Raw genomic sequence first — 21,419 nt, forward strand, 5'->3', positions numbered from 1 at the left:
CAGAGCTTCCATTGTCTCTGACCATTGGTCATGCTGGCTGGTGCTGATGGGGGTTGTAGTCTGGTCTACAGGTTCCCAAACATTGTACTTTTTCGTGGGTATTTTTATTTATTTATTCATCCATCCATCACATGTGAGTACTTAGCATTTTTGCCATAACAACACTTATCCCCTGTATGTACAAATAAGAAGACATCAGAGCATCCAATGCAATTAAAATTGTTTATCAACTTAAGCTCACATTTTCTAAAAATCCTGCATAAACATTTAAATAATTCATTTTGTTTTCTGGCTTCTTTGAATGCTTTCTGCATCGAAACAAAGTTAATCACAGTGATTTTCTTTTAAGATGTAAAGTAGTATTTAAAATTCAGATGCAACAGAAGAACCCAGGAAACTAAAAACATTTTTTAAAAAAGGAATAAACTTCATGTGAAATTACAGGGATATTTATGAGCTTGTCTCTGTCAGAACAAATTACAATATCTCATTTAGATGCACTCTCTGCTCACAGAAGAGATGCAAATTTAAATGTATTAACGCTGATTATCTTCATAGCATAACTGCAGCTGCAGCACCAAAACGTGAAGCCTGCTCTCAATCATCACTCTTCATAGATGCATAAACAGAACACACTAAAATGTTAAGTTTCTAAATATAGGAAGCATGGGAAATGGAATGACACTGCACAGACAAGCTATACATTTCTAAACTACTGAATCACAATGGCTTCTCCTTAGTCAAAAAGGTAGGTACCTTTAATGAAATATATTACATTTATTTGCCGGGCTTTCACACCTTGAATTAGGAAATAGCATACTTGGAATTTAAACACGCTGAAATTTGGCAGCAATTTCTGAATTCAATACATTCTGAAACTAAATAGAGCTTTCCATGCAAATGTAAACAAATGGTCCCCTAGGCTAGTTGTGGGTCTGTTTTTAGGCTTGGATCAGACAAGTAAACTATTTGCAGCTGATTGCATTCCCATTTAATTTACATAGTCCACATAACACTCTATCTGAAGAAGTGTGCATGCACACGAAAGCTCATACCAGGAACAAACTCAGTTGGTCTCTAAGGTGCTACTAGAAAGAATTTCCGATTTTGTTTTGACTATGGCAGACCAACACGGCTACCCACCTGTAACTAACTCTATCCACAAACACTAATATCAATGCTTTCCCCCCTGTAAATTTGGGTTTTCCCAATATGGGGGTAGATTTGATCAACTGGGGGGGAATCATATTCCAAACCACTCCACTGCAGGTTGCAGATTATCTGTTTCATTGTTTTTGGGGAGGGTGGATCAGTTTTCACTTTCTGCTCCCCCCCCCACTTTCCATTCCCACTACCTTTCCAGCTGTGCTCATAACTATTTCCAGTGTGCTCATGAATAGAGGATTCCCCCCTCCTTCTGATCCTTCAGAGTTGCACAAAACTGGAAAAACCGTACAAGCAAAGCACATTAATAATTTCTCCTCCGGATATATAGAGCAGCAATCTGAAACACGTGTGATGAGAATTTAGAGTTCCTTTCCATTCTTTCCCAGCATGCTAGCAAGGGTATTTGATCACTCAGATTTGCACAAAACTAGAAAACTGCACATTTCTTGGCAGGGATTTTTTTTTTAAAAGCAGGGCCCTGGAGTTCAACTCCAGTTTTTGTGACCTCTCAGTATTTCTCTCTAGCATATATTCTGAGCCCAGAAAAAATATCTGTAGATTTGCTCTGTTGGGAACATAATAAATCTCCATTTTGGTGTATGTTATAAAATACCATGATAACCTATGTAGCACACAGCCTTCTTGACTGCATCTCTACAGCTATGGAAAGAGAGAGAGAAAGCAGTACTTTAAGAGGAATTGATACAACAACCCCCCCTGGCTGGAATATTCCGCTTCCAGTGACAGAATTCTCTCTTACTCTTGCAGAAAATATTTTAAAGAGAAAGTTGGGAAGCTACTTCTCTCTATCACTGGATTTAATAACTCTAAGGCTAGAGAGCATAGAAGGAGCAAAAAAAGCCTGTTAGTTACTAAGCAGATAGATACTGTATCACCAAAAGTGTGATCTGAATAAACCAGCCTTCTTGTTGATAAAGAAAAAGTGTAACCTTGTGAATAAAATGCTGTTCTGCGTTAGTGTTGTCAAATGCCCAGCTTCCAAATGCGACTCTTAAGTAGAGTGTCAGAAGCAAGCCATCACTAAATCACACTGTGCTGGTTGGAGTTAACTTTTTATTAGCAAAAACACAACTGGCCCAGACTTGGTGGAATGCCAGGCCTAATGAGCACAGCAACTCATGAAGTCTTGCCCCATGAAGCAATTGCTGAGGCTGAAGATCCCTGCCCCACCACAGCTGCCTAAGTCCCCTCATCTCCAGGTTTTTTTTTTAATCAAGCAATCAGAGCCTATTCCTGCCTGTCCATCTTTGCTCCTTCCACCTCGTGCCTCTTCTGGGTCTGGGAGACCAGAGGGGAGGAGAGCTTTGTCCCCGCAGGAGGACAAGGCACCCGTGACAATTCACGAACCTGACTCATCTCAGCCTCTCAACCTCCCTCCTCTCACCCTCCTGCTTCAGCAATATTTCGTTTCATGGGACTCAGCTGCATTCTCCACAGAAAAAAATGGCCACAGTTTAGAGAACACTAATTTGGCTCTTCTCCCATCTTGTGGACAGGCCAGATTCCCATTTGTTTCCACTAAAATTAGGTCATTGTCATGCCACAGACATCCTGTTTTGGACTTTACAAAGAAATCCTCTAATTCGGAGGAGCCAGCAGTTTCATTTATTTGTTCTGCTGGTGATCTTTCAAACCTCTTTCAAACAGAACATTGCCTGCCAGGAGTAGGCAACGAAGTGTCTTACAGATGTTTTGGACTTCAGCTTCTACCATTCGCCATGCTGGCCACAGCAGATGGGAGTTGTAGCCCCAAACATCTGGAAGACATCGCATTAGCTTGCCTTGCTGTAAGCTATTCTTTAGGGGAGAGCAGCCTATGAATAAATAAATCTGCATGGCTTTTACAGAGGATTGCTTCTGCATATTGGCACGGGGGGGGGGGAATGTAGTCGCCCGTGATGCTCAGAAACCAAGGAACAGCCATCCTTTGTCTTACCAAGCATTTTTGTCTGCTGCGTTTCTAACGGCAAGAAGTATTAAATGGACCCTTAATAAGTATTAAATGACACTTTTATGCCATCTAATTCCTTGGTAATTTTTACATTAATACTGACTATCATAGGTAACGAAGCGGCTCTGTGCCTCATAAATTTGTAAGCACTCTATTAATATTTTATATTTATTTCCTCTTCAGTGCCAAGTTAGCCCAGAGGTACTTTAAATTATGTGTCTGGGAATTAAGTAATTGTTGAATAAAATGAGCCAACCTCTCAGGAAGAGGGCAACATTTAGACTATGGCAGCAGTGCGTAGCCCACTTTTTAGGCAGCCTCAATCAGCTGAATATATTGCGGGGAAATAACGCAGGCATTTTATATGTACACATATAGGAATGGGCTGGCTGAGTGTCTGTGCCTTAAGTCTAGGACCAGTGCTATTTTTCTAGAAGAAGAGGTGCCGGAATTCACCATGAACATCTCCCTTGTTCTCTTATAATAGCAATGGCACACCCACCTGAGGAGCGCCAGAACTGAGTTCCGGCGAGTTCCAGCTAGAAAAAGAAAGCCCTGCCTAGGACATTATGGCTTACAGGTTGGGTCTTAGCAAGCATGCCTGGATCTACCTATGGCAGGAATGGGGAACCTGCGGCCTTCCAGATGTTTCTGAACTACAATTATCAACAGATTTATGACTAAGGTTTCCACCTTCACTCTGGCAAAATACAAAACAGGGTGGTGTGTGGGGTGCGATATTTTTTCCCCATCTGGTGCTGAAGTGACTTCAAAGCAATCCATTGCAATCTATTGTGACCTAACAAGATGGCCCCTCTGGAATTTGTCACACACATACACACATACACAAACACATGAATTTGTAAATCTGTCTGTGCTTGGCTACCCAGAGCTTAAAGACATGGCCTTTCATGCACCCTTTCAAACACATGCATTTGGAAAGGATCCCCAACTTGGCAGAGAGAAGACATGAAACATAGGACAAAACAGGATGTAACAATCCTGTATTATACAGGACAGGTGGCAACCCTATGACTGAACAGATATCTACCCGGTATGTGATCGTGGAACTGACCAGAATGAAGTAGACTGCTTCCTGCATTCCTAAACTGGAATATTGCATGACATTTTTCCTCACGGAACACATGGCAAGCTGTGTGTTGTTGTTTTTAGTGGGGGTGTCACACCAGGACTGAGACTCTGAGCAAAAGGATTTAAAAACCTGCCACATGCACCACAATCCCAGTCCTGATCAGCTCCTCCATTTCCCCATAGCTGCCTATTTTTGTTAGGGCTCAAATTAGCTGGCACACCATACATTTTAAAGCAGGAGCTTTCAAAAAATGGAGACCGGTTTTATTTAAGGGGAGCCGCTTTCCCCTGCTCACTGGGCATCCTCCTCTGAGATGCCAGGGAGCTCAGCGCATTTAGAAATGCTACCTAGTTTGTTTTTATGTGAACCACGGCACATTTCTTCCCTTTGGCAAGTTTGTGGAAGCAGTGGCAACAGCTTTGAGCAGCTCACGGGCGAAACAGGAGCAATTAAACAAAAGGAATATTTATTCATGCAAACATAAAAAGCGCCAACCCTCAGATCCTCTAAATGGCAAGCAAGAATCCCACCCACTTTCCCACTCAAAACCATTAAATTAATTCATCAGTGGAATGTCCCACTGAAAATCATGTAAGCTGGCCCAGGACTGATTTAAAACAAAACATTAGAGCCACGGTATTTATCAGTGTTATAATGCGCAAAGCAGACATGTCTACTAGCCTGGCAGCATTCACTACAAGAATGTTGTGTCCAATTAAATAGTCAGTGAACAACGACCATGTATGAAACAGAAGTCTCTCATAAACAAAAGAATTCCTCTGACAGTAGTAGTGTGACATAGCAACTCCATGTGGGGGTGAAACTAGACTGTGTTAAGTACTAAGAAACAATGGGTATCTGCCAAAGGCCTTAACTTTTCCCTAGGAAGATTTTCATTTGAAGACTTTCATGTTCAAGGATTTCAGTGTCCTATGTATGTCATTGCGAGAATTCAGGCTTAGACTTTGAATGAGCCTATTGGCAGCCCATACTCCCTTCATTATCAGCCCTGAGTGCTCACTAGAAGGACAGATCCTGAAGTTGAGGCTCCAGTACTTTGGCCACCTCATGAGAAGAGAAGACTCCCTGGAAAAGACCCTGATGTTGGGAAAGATGGAGGGCACAAGGAGAAGGGGACGACAGAGGATGAGATAGTTGGACAGTGTTCTCGAAGCTACTAACATGAGTTTGGCCAAACTGCGAGAGGCAGTGAAGGATAGGCGTGCCTGGCATGCTCTGGTCCATGGGGTCACGAAGAGTCGGACACGACTGAACGACTGAACAACAACAACAACTCCCTTCATGGAGGGAACCAACAAACCAGGAAGTATTCCATTAAAATAGTTCCCCATGGATTAGTTTCAGTAGGATGTTGATATTTAATTTCTATACTGTTCAATATATTTAAAAATATCTCCAAGCAGTGTACAAAAAACTGAAGCAGTGACAGACAACCGAAACAAAATATTACAAAAATACACAGCCTCTCTCTCTCTCTCTCTCTCTCTCTCTCTCTCTCTCTCTCTCTCTCTCTCTCTCTCTCTCTCTCTCTCTTTTTCTCTCTCTCTCTCTCTCTTGGATGATACTGTGGGATGTAACATCACCAAAGCAGTCAAATACAACATTTCCTGTTTGCCCAGAGTGGACACACAGGGAAATGTTGCTCCAGCCAGGAGGACTTCCTGTCACACCTGGTCTGGAGCATCCTCCCCCTGCGTGTGACCAGGTAGATGGGCGTGACCGTGGCAGACCCTATAAAGGGGCCAGTCATGCAGCCATCTTCCTCTTGACTCTCTTGATCCCATCTCTTCTTGATGCCTTTGCTGTGTGCTGGCTCTCAGCCAGCAGCACATGCAACCCATCCCACACTTTTCTCTGTAACTGTAACTACAAGCTAATGCCTGCCTTCAGGACCATACTGTGTCATTATTGTTTTTAAGAGGGAACTAAAGGGGATTTAACAGGAACAATCCAATCTGGACAAGCCAGACTGGATTGCTTAACTCAAATGGTTCTAATGAATCCATCAACTAGCTTCCTGCAATGTACAAGGGACTGTGCTCCGCTACTAGCTCACTAGTGTGAGTGAGGAAGGATAATATTTAATCAATATATCCTCTCCTACTATCCACAACATTCCCACAGATACTTCATCAGCTTGCCCACAACTGTGACCCATTCAGCTGCACTCTCCACACCCATGTCCAGGTACAGCAGGTTTGTTGTTTTTCCCAGGGGGTCCAAAGGATGGGAAGAGGGGGCCCCCTCCACTCACAGCTCTTTCTTTGCCTTCTGTCCTCTCCCCCTCCTCCAGCTTCTTTAAGTCTGTAGGATGGTTCCATTGGGGTTTCATGGCAAATCTTTTTTTTAGTTATGCATTATGCTTTACCAGCTCAGTTCTATTGAAATTAGTCACATTTTCATCTTGTTGAAACGGCTTGTGTTTTAATCGTATTATATAACCTGTTCTGGTATTGTATGGTGAAGGATGGACTAAAAAACACCCTTAATTATTATTATTTTAAAAATACAATTTATCTGACCTGGGAAACGATGGCTAACAGCTTCAGAGTAATCCAGGTTGCTAAGCCAGCTTCAAACTAGGCTGCTATTTATTTCACCATCTAATTCCTACACCTTCCTGCTGAATGTGTAAAACAGGCCTCAAAGAGAGCTGATTCACAAGGGATCTGTTCCTTTTCTACACAGGTCACCAGGGAGCCAACAAGGCTCCCATCACAGATATGCCCTAGGCTGGATAAGAGCAGCTGGGATGGGGACCTTTATCCAAATCCCCCTCCTCTAGTTACTCTCAAAACAACAGATAATAAATCTGTTCATGGATCACCAACTTCTTATCTAATTTGGCACTTAGACTGGGAAAGACAAAGGTCAAAACATCATTAGCTATGAACTATGTGTGATAGCCTTGGCCAAACCAAACTATTCTAAGCCTAAACTACCTAAACTGGAATCATGTGTCGAATTCCAGGCAGCACAATTTTAAAAGGATGTCGACATGCTGGAGCAGAGAGCGACCAAGATGATTCAAGGGTCTGTAAACCAAGCCTTATAAAGAACTGTTGAAGGAGCTGGATATGTTTAGCCTGGGAAAGAGGAGATATGATAGCCATCTTCAAATATCTCAAGGGCTGTCACATGGAAGAGGAAACAAGCTTGTTTTCTCCTGCTCTGGAGGGTAGGACTTGAACCAATGGCTTCAAGTTACAAAAAAAGGAGATTCTGACTTAACACCAGGAAGCACTTTCTGACGGTAAGAGCTGTTAGACAGTGGAATGGATTCACCTGGAAGGTGACGGACTCTCCTTCCTTGCAGGTTTTTAAGCAGAGGTTGGATGGTCATCTGTCATGGATGCTTTAGTTGAGAGTCTGGCATTGCAGAGGGTTGGACTAGATGACCCTTGGGGTCCCTTCCAACTCTACCATTCTATGATTCTACTTCACCGTGTGTGAAGATATAGTGTGATAACCCCAGGAATGCCACCCCACTCCAAATACAGTGAAGGGAGAATAAAATGTGAATGTCATAAATAAATGACAGCAAGGAAGTACACTTGAGAGGATGTTCATTTTGTAAATTAAAGAGGTCTATGGTATCAGATTACTTTTCCTTTTCTTTTTATTAATGAACCACCTTTTAACCTTCTTTTGATAACCTACTTATCCAGCTTTTCTAGTGCCTCATAATATAGTGCATTTTACAGCTAATCAATATTTTCCATTGCTCTTCTTTGAAACCTTTGCTGTTTTCCCTCAATATCCTTCCAGGAACATGTTCACATAACAGAAGACATGGGGTGAGAATTATTACTTCCCAGTATCTTAAAAGGGCTTAGGGTAGCTATATTTTGCTAGACAACTACCCATACTTGTATCTATGCCAAATAACAGTTTGTGCATCCCTTGAACTGGAATCTAGTTGCTGCATGCCACAATAAATCTGTTAGCGTTGAAGGAGCCTACAGAATTCTTCCATGTTTACGTTAGTTAACAGTCATTTACAACTTCATAGCTTTAAGATCCCATTCATCTATGCCAGGGGTGGCAAACCTTCTTCATTTGGGGTGGGGCAAACCCACGAAGGGTTCTATGCATAGACACCTCTTCATTTTCCATTTAGGCAAGCAAGAGGCATTATCACACTTCCATGAGGAATAGGCTTGTGGCTTCCCTATCCCAGACCCTCCAAGTGTCCCTATTTTCCAGGGACGTTCCTGATTTAGAGAAGTCTTCCAGTTTCTGAATCGATCCCACTTTTCCTTGGGATGTTCCTATTTTCATTGAAGAAATGTTGAAGGGCATGGAGTTATCTACAGTGTGGTGTAGTGGTTAAGAGCAGTGGACTCGTAATCTGGTGAACCGGGTTCGCATCCCCGCTCCTCCACATGCAGCTGCTGGGTGACCTTGGGCTAGTCACACTTCTTTGAAGTCTCTCAGGCTCCCTCACCTCACAGAGTGTTTGTTGTGGGGGAGGAAGGGAAAGGAGATTGTTAGCTGCTTTGAGACTCCTTAGGGTACTGATAAAGGGGGATATCAAATCCAAACTCCTCCTCCTCCTCCTCCTCCTCCTCTTCTGTATCGGGAAGGGTTTTTGTAATGTTTAATGCTGAATTATGTTATTATAGATGTTGGAAGCTGCCGAGAGTGTCTGGGCAACCCAGTAAGATGTGTGGGGTATAAACAGTTATATTATCATTATGGAATGTGACGTCTCTATTTTCATTAGAGAAATATTGGAGGGTATTCTATCCTTTCCCCTTTGTGCTTATGCGCTGGCCTGGCGGCAATGCTGAAATTGGCTGCTCAGCACCACTACAGGAAGTGGGGTTGCAATTTGCTGATAACTGCAGAGTGGGGAGCATCTACGACAGTTTGCCCAGGCCCTGCCCCCAAATCTGGATGGGAAATCCAAGTTGGACAAAGTAACTGTAATAGAGAAACTTTGTGTAATAGATAAGGATATAACGCAGTAGAGGACGTTTGAGCAAAAACACTGCAGAAGTGAGGGTGGGAAGTCAATTTATGAAACAATATAACCATTTGATATGAAGATTATTGTGAAAATGTTTGGGGGAAATTATATTACCCCCCCCCCAAAAAAAAAACCCCACCACCCAAGAAATCCAAGTTGGGAGTCCGTGTAAGACTTGCCCAATCAAAACCACACACACAAACACAAACAGGAGTAGTTCCAATGACATATTAGTGGAGGCGATGACAAATATGAACTCTTGGTTTGAGGAAATTCCTCATTTCCTCCCCCCCCCCGTGTCAGGCAGCCAAGGATCCAACCCCACAGTAGGTTGCCAAGAATGGATAAGACAAGGAAGTTCTTACCAATTGCTTTTTATTCAATGTTCACAGAGAGAGGCTTAGAAATTCAGCCTCTTGGAATAATGGCGTTGCTCCAAGTGAGTCTCCACCCCCTCCCTCTCTCCTCTTCCTGCGTCATCACTACGGGTGCTGAGCAGAGCCCTTTGCCTCTGAGCTCTCTGCTCTCCTACTTTCAATGCCTGCCAGGTTCTGGGAGGGGGGGTCTGGAATGCTTTCTAAAGACACTGTGTCCGTCAGCTCCCCCCCCCCTCTGGTGCTTCTTCTTCCTCCACTCCCATTATTTCCCAGCTTTCCCCCTCATCTGCCTCTGAGCTATGATCTCCCTCAAACTCCTGTTGTAATTCTGAAATGTCTTCTTCTCTGGAAGGGTGAGGCTGGGGAGGCAGTCTCCACCATTCTTCCTCTGCCCAGTCCCTGACACTCTGTCGCCACAGGACTTTGCTTTGCATTTATATCTCTGCTTTCGGAGATATACTGTTTTTACCTGTTCCAAATCAGCCACAGGTGTTTTCCCCCCTACAAAGTGCCAGAGAAAAGCAGCTTGTGGGATGTGTGCTTTGGGGTTTGTTTTTCTCTAAGTGCAAATGAACGAGTTAAGCATCTCCTCACCATACTCCCCTCAAAGCCACAGCTTCCTGAATCTGCATGGAACATCTAGTTATACTCACTGGTATTTTGAGTAATTCCTTTGTGGTTGTATTGTTGGTATATACACGTCTCCATTTAAAAAAACAAAAACCCAACTGAGGAACTGCTGCTGCATTGCATTGCCCTTATGTGTTGCTTATCTACCAGTATGTTTCAACCAGGTCAGCAGCCTTGGAGAAAATGATAGAAAACAAACAGAATTTGGGGGTGAGAAGATGCATGCTTCTGCACAAACACCTCATGCCTGCACTCAGAACACCCTCCTTGTCCTTTGCTGCCTAACCTTGCCCTTTCCCATTTGCAGTGGTCAAAGGGCACATGCCAATCATCTTAATTGAGCTCCGGAATTCACTGTAGCTGACATAACAGGGTCCTGTGGCACATTAAAGACTAGCAAATCTATCACAGCGTGAGCTTCCATTGGCGAGAGCCAGCTGCATCTGTGAATGTACTACCGATGCTCTGTCCCTGCTCCTGCCAACCTAGACGTTCGAAAGCATACCAGCGCAAGTAGATAAATAGGCACCGCTGCGGCAGGAAGGTAAACGGCATTTCCGTGCGCTCTGGCACTCGTCACGGTGTCCCGTTGCTCCAGAAGCTGTTCAGTCATGCTGGCCACATGACCCGGAAAGCTGTCTGTGGACAAACTCCGGCTCCCTCGGCCAGAAAGCGGAGATGAGCACTGCACACCATAGTCAAGTTTGACTGGACGTACAGGTAACCATCCAGGGGTCCTTTACCTTTATCCCAAGGGCAAATTAGGCTACATTAAATGCACTGCTGCTATTGGAAAGAGCAGTCATGTGTCTGGCTCCCTGCTCTCCCTCCTAGTATTGGCTGACAAGGAAACATGGAGCATCATGACACAGGGATGTTGGAAACAGTGATATGGATACATTTGGTCCCTTCAAAAACTGTGGTTTCATAATCACTGCATCATGGTGACAGACCTGATGGCGAGGCAGTGTATCAACCTGGGATTTCCCTCCCTATAAGCATTTTTTAAATGCTCAATTTAAGTTTTAGCGGGAACATATTCTTTCATTTCATGCAATGAGAACCTTGCGATCAAAACTTGTATTGGTGCCTCCACCAGTTCTCAGACACATTTATTTCAAAATGTGCATAGTGCAATTCAGCAACTTGTGAAAAATGAACTCGGCTTCAGATCAGCACAATGAAGGCAAGCTTTGAGCTTTGCCAACAGATAAAACAAAGACAGATGGCCTGGCTGGCTGGCTGCCTGGCTGACGGATGGACGGACTGTGTTTCCAGCATGGTTTAAATTCTCCAAAGTAAGAACTCTGCGATACTCCCAGCAGTCTCAGACAACACTTCAGGAAGGGGAATGAAACATCGCATACACCTGCCTGTACGTGAAGGTCAGAGATGGAAGCAGTTCAAATACTTGCAGAATCAAGGTGTGTTCAAAACCCAAAAACTGGGCAAGGAGGAAGCCAGCTCATGTTACCTTAAGCAACTACTGCACTCCTTCATAAAAGGGTTTGCAAACACTAGACTTCATTAATACATTGTTTAGGCCCTACCTGTTGTATAAACTTGCCTTATTCCTGGTACCAATACACCACTCAGGGGCAGCTGACAACGATTAAAACCAACAATAAATAAAATTCCAAAGGAATGCTTTATAATAAAAACCAGATACAAGAGCAGCAGAAAAGAAAATTGAAGCCTCAAGCAAAAAACAGTAAAAACAGGAAGGTTTTTGTTTGTTTGTTTGTTTGTTTATTAAAGATTTTCTTGGTTTACAAAGTGACAGGAAGGTTTTTACTATAGGGTGAAATACCACAAGAGAGGCAAGGCAGCTGAGCCTTTCAAGGTACAGAATTCTACAAAATGGCTTTGATTAATTCTGGCCCTCACTTCTGGCTTGCCAATGAGTGTCCATTGGATAAGGCAGCTGAACCATCTGTAGTCCTTCCCTCCAGCCTTGAGAGTGCAGCTGTGTACGTGTGTTTGCTATCACCTGGTTTGACTTTAAGCTTACTTAATTCGCCAAACCTTTCATAGACATTTATAAGTACAGACCATCATAAAACATCCATATATAATTTTTTTAAAAATATATACAAATAGACAGCCATGTAAAGTATATAATGATGAGGATTTTCACTGTAAGAGATGGTATTAGCTTTAAGCTTATGAGGACTCTGTGTCCTATCCTTTGTGTTGGAGAAAGAAAGAAAGAAAGAAAGAAAGAAAGAAAGAAAGAAAGAAAGAAAGAAAGAAAGAAAGAAAGAAAGAAAGAAAGAAAGAAAGGCTGTATAATATGAAACACAGCATAGGAAAAAGACCACACGTTAGCTAAGTTAAAAAGTGGTTTACTTACAAACTATTTAAAGGTCAGTTTCCTATGCTTCAGAAAAGCTGTGTAGGCAGTAAAACTTGGCTTAGTTATAAAGCGCTAAGAGTTCCTAGGATGCAATAGGGGCTTGTGAGAGCCATGTGGTTGATCTGGAGCAACTGGCATGCTTCTGGGGAGGAAAGCAATGACAAACCTAGACAGCATCTTAAAAAGCAGAGACATAACCTTGTCGACAAAGGTCCGTATAGTTAAAGCTATAGTTTTCCCAGTAGTAATGTATGGAAGTGAGAGCTGGACCATAAAGAAGAATGATCACCGAAGAATTGATGCTTTTGAATTATGGTGCTGGAGGAGACTCTTGAGAGTCCCATGGACTGCAAAAAGATCAAACTTATCCATCCTTAAAGAAATCAGCCCTGAGTGCTCACTGGAAGGACAGATCGTGAAGTTGAGGCTCCAGTACTTTGGCCACCTCATGAGAAGAGAAGACTCCCTAGAAAAGACCCTGATGTTGGGAAAGATGGAGGGCACAAGGAGAAGGGGACGACAGAGGATGAGATGGTTGGACAGTGTTCTCGAAGCGACTGGCATGAGTTTGGCCAAACTGCGGGAGGCAGTGGAGTATAGGGGTGCCTGGTGTGCTCTGGTCCATGGGGTCACGAAGAGTCAGACATGACTGAACGACTGAACAACAACAATATCGGCATGGCACTTGGCATTGTTCGGCAATTCTAAGAAACCAGAAACTCAATGCAGTTTTGAAAGGTTCAGTTTGTCACCTGGATTCAAAATATCATCCAAGACAAAAAGTGTTTTACCCACCCATTGGGTCAATCCATTCTGTTTAACTGAGATTTTAGTCTGGTGGGATTAGATGGCATTTTTATCCTCATTTCTTTTTTTGCATGTGCTTTTTAGAGAGATGGTCATGCGTGTGGTTCTGTACCGCTGTAATCTATTGCAATGTTCAAGGCAAGGTACAAAATGAATTACCAAAGCAGAATATTTTTACTACGTTGCTAGTCGTTTTGCATAATTTACAGTGGCTTTGCTCCTGAGGAATTCTAGCGCTCAGTGTTCCTAATCAATGTAGGACACTGTACACTCAGCAGAATCTTTGGCATTCTGACTTCACAGTGCTACTCAAATTCTAGAATTTGTTTAAGAGAGCATTTCCCCACAAGGACAATGGCTATATACTGTAGAAGTCAGCTTTTATCTAAGTAACAACATATCTTGAAAATCAGTCACACTGGCTGTTTAATTTAATGTAATTTTTTAAATAGCCTACTTTATGCAATGAAACACCACCACAATCCTGGCATTTGGATCCTATACACATTTACTCAGAATTAAGCCCCTCTATGTTCAACGGGCTTACTCCAAGGTAAGAATGCAGAGGATTTCATAGAACTGTAGAGTTGCAAGGGACCACAAAATTCATTTAGTCCAACCCCCTGCAATTCAGGAATATTTTGCCCAACATGGGTCTTGAACCCAGAACCCTGAGATCAAGAGTCTTCTGCACTACTGACTGAGCTACCAAGTGTACCTTGCAGTCCAATCCTATACATGTTTATTAAGGAGTAAGTCACATCCAGTTTACTCACAAATAAATGGGCACAGAATTACAATCCATTCCCCGGGCACATTAACCCAAAGATACTGAATTTATTGGGGTGTTATACTTGCCTCTCTAAGCAAATGTGTGCAATCTGTTCTTGTCCCAAGCAATGATCCCAACTTGTCCAAGTAGGGGCGTATGCTAGGGGACAAGTCAATGGACACCAGCATTAATCCTGTTCCCAAATGCAGGAGCAAAGTCAGTGCCTAATTAAGCAGCGTCAGGCAAAACAGTGATCGACCTCCCAGAGAGAAAGAAGCAAAGCTTATACTTGAATATTACTTTGACAACTAACAAATCCAGAATGAGCCTTAAACAGGACTGCAGCTTCCTTTGAGCAGTGGGTCCCACTCCTGATGGGTAAGTGGCTGCTGGTGGTGGGGGAGCACTGAGGTTGTGTTATGGCAGGAGTAGGGAATATTTGACCTTCCAGATCATAGAACCATAGAGCTGGAAGGGAACCAGAGGATCCTCTAGTCCAACTCCCTCTGCAATGCTGAACTTAAACTCCCATCATCCTTTGACACTGGCCATTCTTGCCGGATCGATGGGAGTCATAATTCAGTAACGTCTGGAAGGCCAAAATATTCCACACTCCCGTATTATGGCCTCCAAGTGGGATTCTCAAGGTATTGTGACCTCTTGGGTTCCTGCAGCGCTAGAACTTTCAAGGAAGCAGGGACAGCAAAGTGTGATACAGGGGGGTACATCTCCTCCCAGTCCATCCCCTCTACCCCTCAATGATGGGGTCAGAGTCGTTGCTTTCTTCAACACTTCTTCCTCCCCAGAAAATAGACAACAATTTTATTTTGCCATTTAATCAAGACATATATTTCACTTGTGATGCTCTGTATGTTAGTGGGAGATATGGGTGGTACTGTACTGCTTCTGAACCTTTTATTTACTGCACCTCCACAAGTTGTTTTTAACACTCAGTTGCATTCAATGGGCTGCTCCTGATGCTCTCTCCCTGCCTGCGTTGTTTGCATGCACACAGGGCCAAAAGGGTTATCGCCTGCTCATGCAACCTTCCTCCAACCACCTTGCTTATGGGTTCTATTGCCCCCTTCCTTCCTTCCTTCCTTCCTTCCTTCCTTCCTTCCTTCCTTCCTTCCTTCCTTCCTTCCGTGAGGTTTCTGCCCCAGCCAAACTGACAACTCTCCATTCACAGTGAGCTTTCTGACAGTATAGTCCCTGTGTAGTTGAAACGTTGATGAACGTTCCATGCCATCACATCAGCTCAACCACTTCGCATGATAGACTGAAGTGGCAATACTAAAAACCACTAATCCGTTCTGCAGGTGGAAGCGTTATTCCACTGGTGTAGCTTCATCTCTGCTAAAAAAAAAGCTGCACTTTTGCTGCTTCCTAAGGTCGCTCAGTGAATCCCCACTACAGAATTGCATCCTTATTGCCATATACGTATGCATAGGACCGCTGCCTTAAATTTACTAGAGCGCACCATTCTCCTTTGACACAGAAGTAACATTTTACAAATGAGGTGTGAAACCACTGCTAATTCACTTGCAGTTACATAAAGCCTGTCATGAACTGCCTGCTCAATTTTATTTACTGGTGATGTAAGAGGCTTGTGCTGTGACACATATGAGGATAGAAGTGTAATTTTATTCACCCATCAGTAAACCTCTTGTTGTTTTTCTCTGTCGTGCATTGTGACTAATCATCCTAATGTCTATTATTAATGGAGAATTGCTGGAGTGAAAGCAAAGCCCACATCTGCTTTGAAAAGAATGCAGCTATTTAGGATTTGCATCAGAGTCACTTTGAAAGCATGGATGACAGATGCCCAGCAGAGTCACCCAGTGAATTCAAATAGAGGCAAATCAGAGACCAACATAGAACCACGGAAGCCACTTAATAGTGGAGTATTAGGGTTTTACTAGTTTGTTTCATTGTATTTATTCTAAATATATATGTTCTGCATTTCAGGACAAGTATCCCCAACAAACTGGCATACAAAACCAGTCGTAAAGACTTTAAAAGCAACAATTTTAAATCAACAGTAAGATCATGCCCCTTTATAAAAAGCAGTAAAAACACCAGTAAGATGCAGCCATTAAAAAGAAAATAATAAAAAGCAGATCAAAAAATAAAACAGTATACAAATATCTATGCTAAACGGTGGTGGATTTATAGGTATGTGCAATATGCACAGAATTAGTGGGGCTCGTGAGGGTAAGGGATCCTCATGTTTTTTAGTGTACACTGTTAACTGAGAATATACCAGTTGATGCTGTGTGCCTTGAAACCTTTTTTTTTGGGGGGGGGGGTAAAACCTGGGCTGGAACTGCTCCAGACTTTGGTGAAATGGAACACATAAAACACTGGTTGAATTCTCTTAACATTACAGTGATGATCATAGAATCATCAAGTCGGATGGGACGCTCAAGGGTCATCTGGTCCAACCCCCCCACAATGCAATAATCTAAACTTGCTATCTGTTGGTGCTAGAGCCGCTTGCTTCTGGATTTTTCCCCTTGGCATTTTGGCAAAAGAATTAGCAGTGTTTTTGTGTATTATGTGGCTGACCGGCAACGGCTAGTCCTACTCGGAGCAACCCCCATGGAAATGAATGACCTAAGTTTGTCATGTTCATTAATTTCAATGGAGCTACTCTGAGTAGGACTAGCATTCGCAACAAACCAATTAGTTTATATTTCAGACTGAAGTTACTGCTGCAGAATCATTTTAATAAATAAGAACAGAGCATACTTGTTGGGAGGCAGATATACTCATTGCATGGTCAGAACATTTATTTCTACGGCTCATAATTCTGAATCCCATCACCCCCTGCTCAATTTAAACCCCTTAGGCTGTCACCATGCTTTGATTGGATAGAATATTACCTGACATTTTATTTCTAAGCCAATTGGCAAGAGTCTTGTATTGTGTTTTTTAAACTATTGAAACAAAACAGCCCACCAGAAGATCTGCAGACCTAATTTAAAACTCCTACTCTCTTCCACAGGGCTCATTGCATGGTATTACCTGAAAGTATAATATGAAAGACAATTATACATCTGGAAGTGAAAAGCAGAAAAAGAATAGAGAAAGATAAGAGCATGAAGAAGAACAGATACGTTTATTGCCTTTTTGAAAACTTGCTCTTCAGGGTCATGATGCATCAGAGACAATGGAAGAAACAAGTTGTAGCAGCAGGAGATACAGTAAATGTAAAAACAAGTGAAACACTGGACCTCAACTTCCCACAAAAGACGTGACACATTCAGTCACTTTTGAAGGTAAAGATGGTGTGGAAAATGCAACTAAGTGATGAAAAATGTACTCCAGTCAAAACAGAAGACAGCATATATTTTAGAGATGTTCCTTACATTAGCGACATCGCTTTGGAGCCTAATTCTCTTTCATCAGATATGAATGCAACTGATAAAAGATAATTCAACACCCTTAAAAGAGTCAAAAATTACTTACATTCTGCTATATCTCAATAGCATTTAATGAGTTTAGCAATTTTAGCAATTCAAAGTTCTGCATAGCAAGATGTAAAATATGACAAGTTAATTGACAATTTTGTGCAAAGGAAGTGTAGGAAAAACATGTATCAATTTTATATCTATAAATATTTTATGTAAATCATTGAATTTTCATCCATATTGTTCCTTTAAATAAAGTTCATTTTCAAGTGAATAGTGTTTTCTTTTCTCTCTATATACATATATCATTAATTAGAAACAAAAAATACAGTTTAATAGTTGTTGGGTTTTAAAAACAATAAACAAGTTATTAACTCCATCATATTTTCAGCTCCCTAAAAAGGGCTGTGTACAGGACCCGATGGATCATAAACCCACCACTGATGCTGAAGGACTTTTTCCATTATAATTTAATATTAAATCTAAATACTCTGATGAAATTGGTTTGCGTGACATGGGTCTTCGACACACCCTGCTTGTTTGCACTGCACTCCTAGTAATCATCAGGACTCATGTACTTGGCTGTGGCCTGTTGGGAAAGTATGAGCAATAAGAACAGAAGACCAATAAGAGCATGGATCAGAACCAAAGGCCCATTCAGTCCAGCATACAGCTCCACAGTGGTCAACCAGAGACCTGTGAGAAACCCACAAACCAAACATGAGGGCAATAACCCTCTCTTCCTCCTGTTTCCCAGCAACAGCTTCCCAGCATATTCCCTCTGACCTCGATGCCATAAATGGCCATTGTGACTAGTAGTCCTCAGTAGCAAGTGGTGGCCACCACCTTGGATGTCTTTAAAAGGAGCTTGGACAAATTTATGGATAAGGCTAACTACGGCTACTTATTGGATGGCTTTGCTCTGCCTCTACCGAGGCAGCATGCTTCTGTATACCAGTGGCTGGGGGGAAAGCAGCAGGAGGAAAGAGTGCTCTTAGGCTCAGGTCCTGCTCACAGGGGTATCTAGTTGGTCATGGGGAGAACAGGATGCTGGGCTAGATGGACCACTGGCCTGACTCTCCTGATGTCCTTATTATGATAAAGTTCTCCCTATATGCATAGCTCTGTGTGTGTGTGTGTGTGTGTGTGTGTGTGCGCGCTTGCACAGCTGGGGGCAAATGAAGAGCACTCTAAACATGCCCAGGGGCAACCTTCTCTAATAATAATAGTAATAATAATAATTTTATTATTTATACCCCACCCATCTGGCTGGGTTTCCCCAGGCACTCTGGGTGGCTCCCGACAGAATAGAACATCAAACATTAAAAACTTTCCTAAACAGGGCTGCTTTCAGATGTCTTCTAAAAGTCAAATCGTTTATTTCCTTGAAGTCTGGCGGGAGGGCGTTCCACAGGGCGGGCGCCACTACCGAGAAGGCCCTCCGCCTGGTTCCCTGTGGTTTCACTTCTCGCAGCTGTGAGGGAACTGCCAGAAGGCTCTCGGTGCTGGACCTCAGTGTCCAGGCTGAACGGTGGGGGTGGAGAGACGCTCCTTCAGGTATACTGGGCCGAGGCTGTTTAAGGCTCTAAAGGTCAGCACCAACCAGGCCCTTGCAGAGCCAGGCAGAGGCCCGGGCCAGGTAGATAATGTGGCCCTTAAAAAATATATATTGTTTCAAGGCTTGAACCGTATCTGCATATAAAGACAAAATGGAAAATATAGATATACAATAGTGCTTTTTAAAAATACATAGGGAAAAGGATTATTTTAAGTATTTACATTTAAATAATGGTGAGCGATTGTGAATACGCTGACCGAGCCCCCCTTTGGAATCGGAGGCCCGGGCCAAGTGGCCCATATGACCTCCCCCCCCCCCTGTTTGGGCCTGGCACCAACACTTTGAATTGTGCTCAGAAAAGTCCTGGGAGCCAATGTAGGTCTTGGTTAGTCTAGCTGCCGCATTCTGGATTAGTTGGTGTTTCCGGGTCACCTTCAAAGGTAGCCCCAGGTAGAGCGCACTGCAGTAGTTCAAGCCAGGAAACACCGCTTCACCACCAGCAAGGTTAGCAGCTGCAGGCAAAGACCCCGTTAGTTATTGCAAAACTAGCTAGGCGGGGAATGGGCAAGGGTTCCTAAACTTTAAGACACACATAGGGGTGCCAACTGAAATAAAGTATTGGGGGGGGGCAGGAAAACCCCATCGCTCAAATGCACACTATTATTTGAATGGCAATGCTCATCAACTGCGGGGTGGGGAAATCAAATATTTTATCGGAGGTGTGGGTGCTGAAAGGACCTGAGCCCCCAGGAGTTGGCTCCTATCACCCACCCACCCAGGGCCACTTCCGCACTCGAGGGCGATGATGCGGCTGCCGGTAGGGGAGATTCGGGGCTGCGCGCCACGTCGCCGCCCTCCGCAACCGGAAGCCTCCCCGCTCCGACGCTGAGGGGGGTGGGGGGAGAAAAGAGGAGGCGCCACAGGGCGTGTATCGGCAGAAGCGGCGCCTCCTAGAGTCCCTCAGGTCCCTTTAAAGCTGAGGAGAAAAAGCCGCCCTCTTCCCTCGCGCCGCCCGCCTTCTGACAGTTGCCAAGCGGGGCGGGGTTGGGAGGGCCGTTGCCGCCTCCCCTCTCCCCCGCCCCCCCCCCGACTCGGGCACGTTTCGCTGCCTCGTCGGCGGTGACAGAATAAGGCCGGCGGCCCCCTCGTCCCCCTCAGCCCCGCTTCGCTCGAGGACCAGGTGGGCGGGCGGGCGGACGCAGGGGAGAGCGAGCGCCTCTTCTCCGCCCTCCTCCGGAGACTCCGCCGCGGCCCGCTGCGGGGATGTGCCATCCCTTACCATGGCGAGGAGGCTCTTTGCGGGGGCCTGGCTCAGGAAGCCCTACTACAGCCAGGTGAGTCCGGGGTGGGCGGCCCCGCTCGGGTGGGCCGGAGACCGGGGTTGGAAAGGGTGGCTGCGGCGGGCAGAGGAGGAGGAGGAGGAAGGCGGCGCCGGCGTCGGCCGCAGCGCCGGAGGGGAGGGAGCGAGGCCGGCAGGTGCGCGAGGCAGGGGCGGCGCACCTGGGCGGGAGGAAAGGGAGGCGCGCGGGGCGCCGTTCCCACGGGATTGCAGGGGAACACGCGCTTACGAACGCGTGTTAGGTCTGCCGCCGCTCAACAAACCCACCACCCTTTTCCTTCCCACCACCCCCTCCCCGCTCCATTGGAGTTTGCCCCTTAACAAGCCTACCCGCTGCGGGGGTGCCAACTTGAATAAAATAATTTGTTTTTGGTGGGGGGGGGCAGGTAAGCCCTGTCCCGCATAATTGACCCCATGACACGAACGCACGCACACTGTTGGAATGACAATGCCCAAAAACGGGGGGGGGGCTAGCGATATATATATATATATATATATATATATGGGGGAGCGAAGCCCCCCAGGAGTTGTATCCTATGCCAACCTACCAAGCGTTGTAATGGAGAGATGGAAGTGTAACATAGGAGCCAACTCCTAGGGGCCTGAAGACCCTGTGCGCCCCCCAAATAAAATATTTGAGGGGGGCACTGTCCCAAAAGTTGATGGCCATTGCCATTCAAATAGGGTATTTGTGCCAAGTCTTGTGATTATGGGAGGCAGGGCTTACTTCTCTCTCCCTCCCCCCAATATTTTATTCATGTTAGTGCCCCTGGTTGGCCATTTGCTTGCCCAGGCTTTCCCCACTCTTCTGCTTCTCCTCTCTCCCACTCACTCCTTCCCAGTCCCTGCTGTTTTGGAGCATTTTTTTTAGCTTAATCTGGCCCCTCAGGGCTCCTCAGTGGTTCTGGGGTCCCCCCTATGTAACTTTGATTTTTTTGAGTT

The 21,419-nt window shown here is 44.3% G+C and overlaps 1 protein-coding gene across 2 annotated transcripts in view; it reads left to right on the top strand.

Annotated features, from left to right (window-relative positions):
- Positions 1–20,329: 20,329 nt before the first annotated feature.
- The window catches only part of LOC117048152 (divergent protein kinase domain 1A), a 111,384-nt gene continuing 110,294 nt past the window's right edge, over positions 20,330–21,419 (top strand). Inside the window, exon 1 of one of the 2 annotated variants that reach the window (XM_033151597.1) lies at positions 20,330–20,472. In XM_033151597.1, the coding sequence (XP_033007488.1) occupies positions 20,419–20,472 (54 nt within the window). In that variant the 5' untranslated portion in view covers positions 20,330–20,418. The remainder of the gene's footprint in view (positions 20,473–21,419) is intronic. The other variant, XM_033151599.1, reaches the window with a different exon arrangement.

This window comes from Lacerta agilis, chromosome 6, assembly GCF_009819535.1.
Source record: "Lacerta agilis isolate rLacAgi1 chromosome 6, rLacAgi1.pri, whole genome shotgun sequence".
NCBI lineage: Eukaryota > Metazoa > Chordata > Lepidosauria > Squamata > Lacertidae > Lacerta > Lacerta agilis.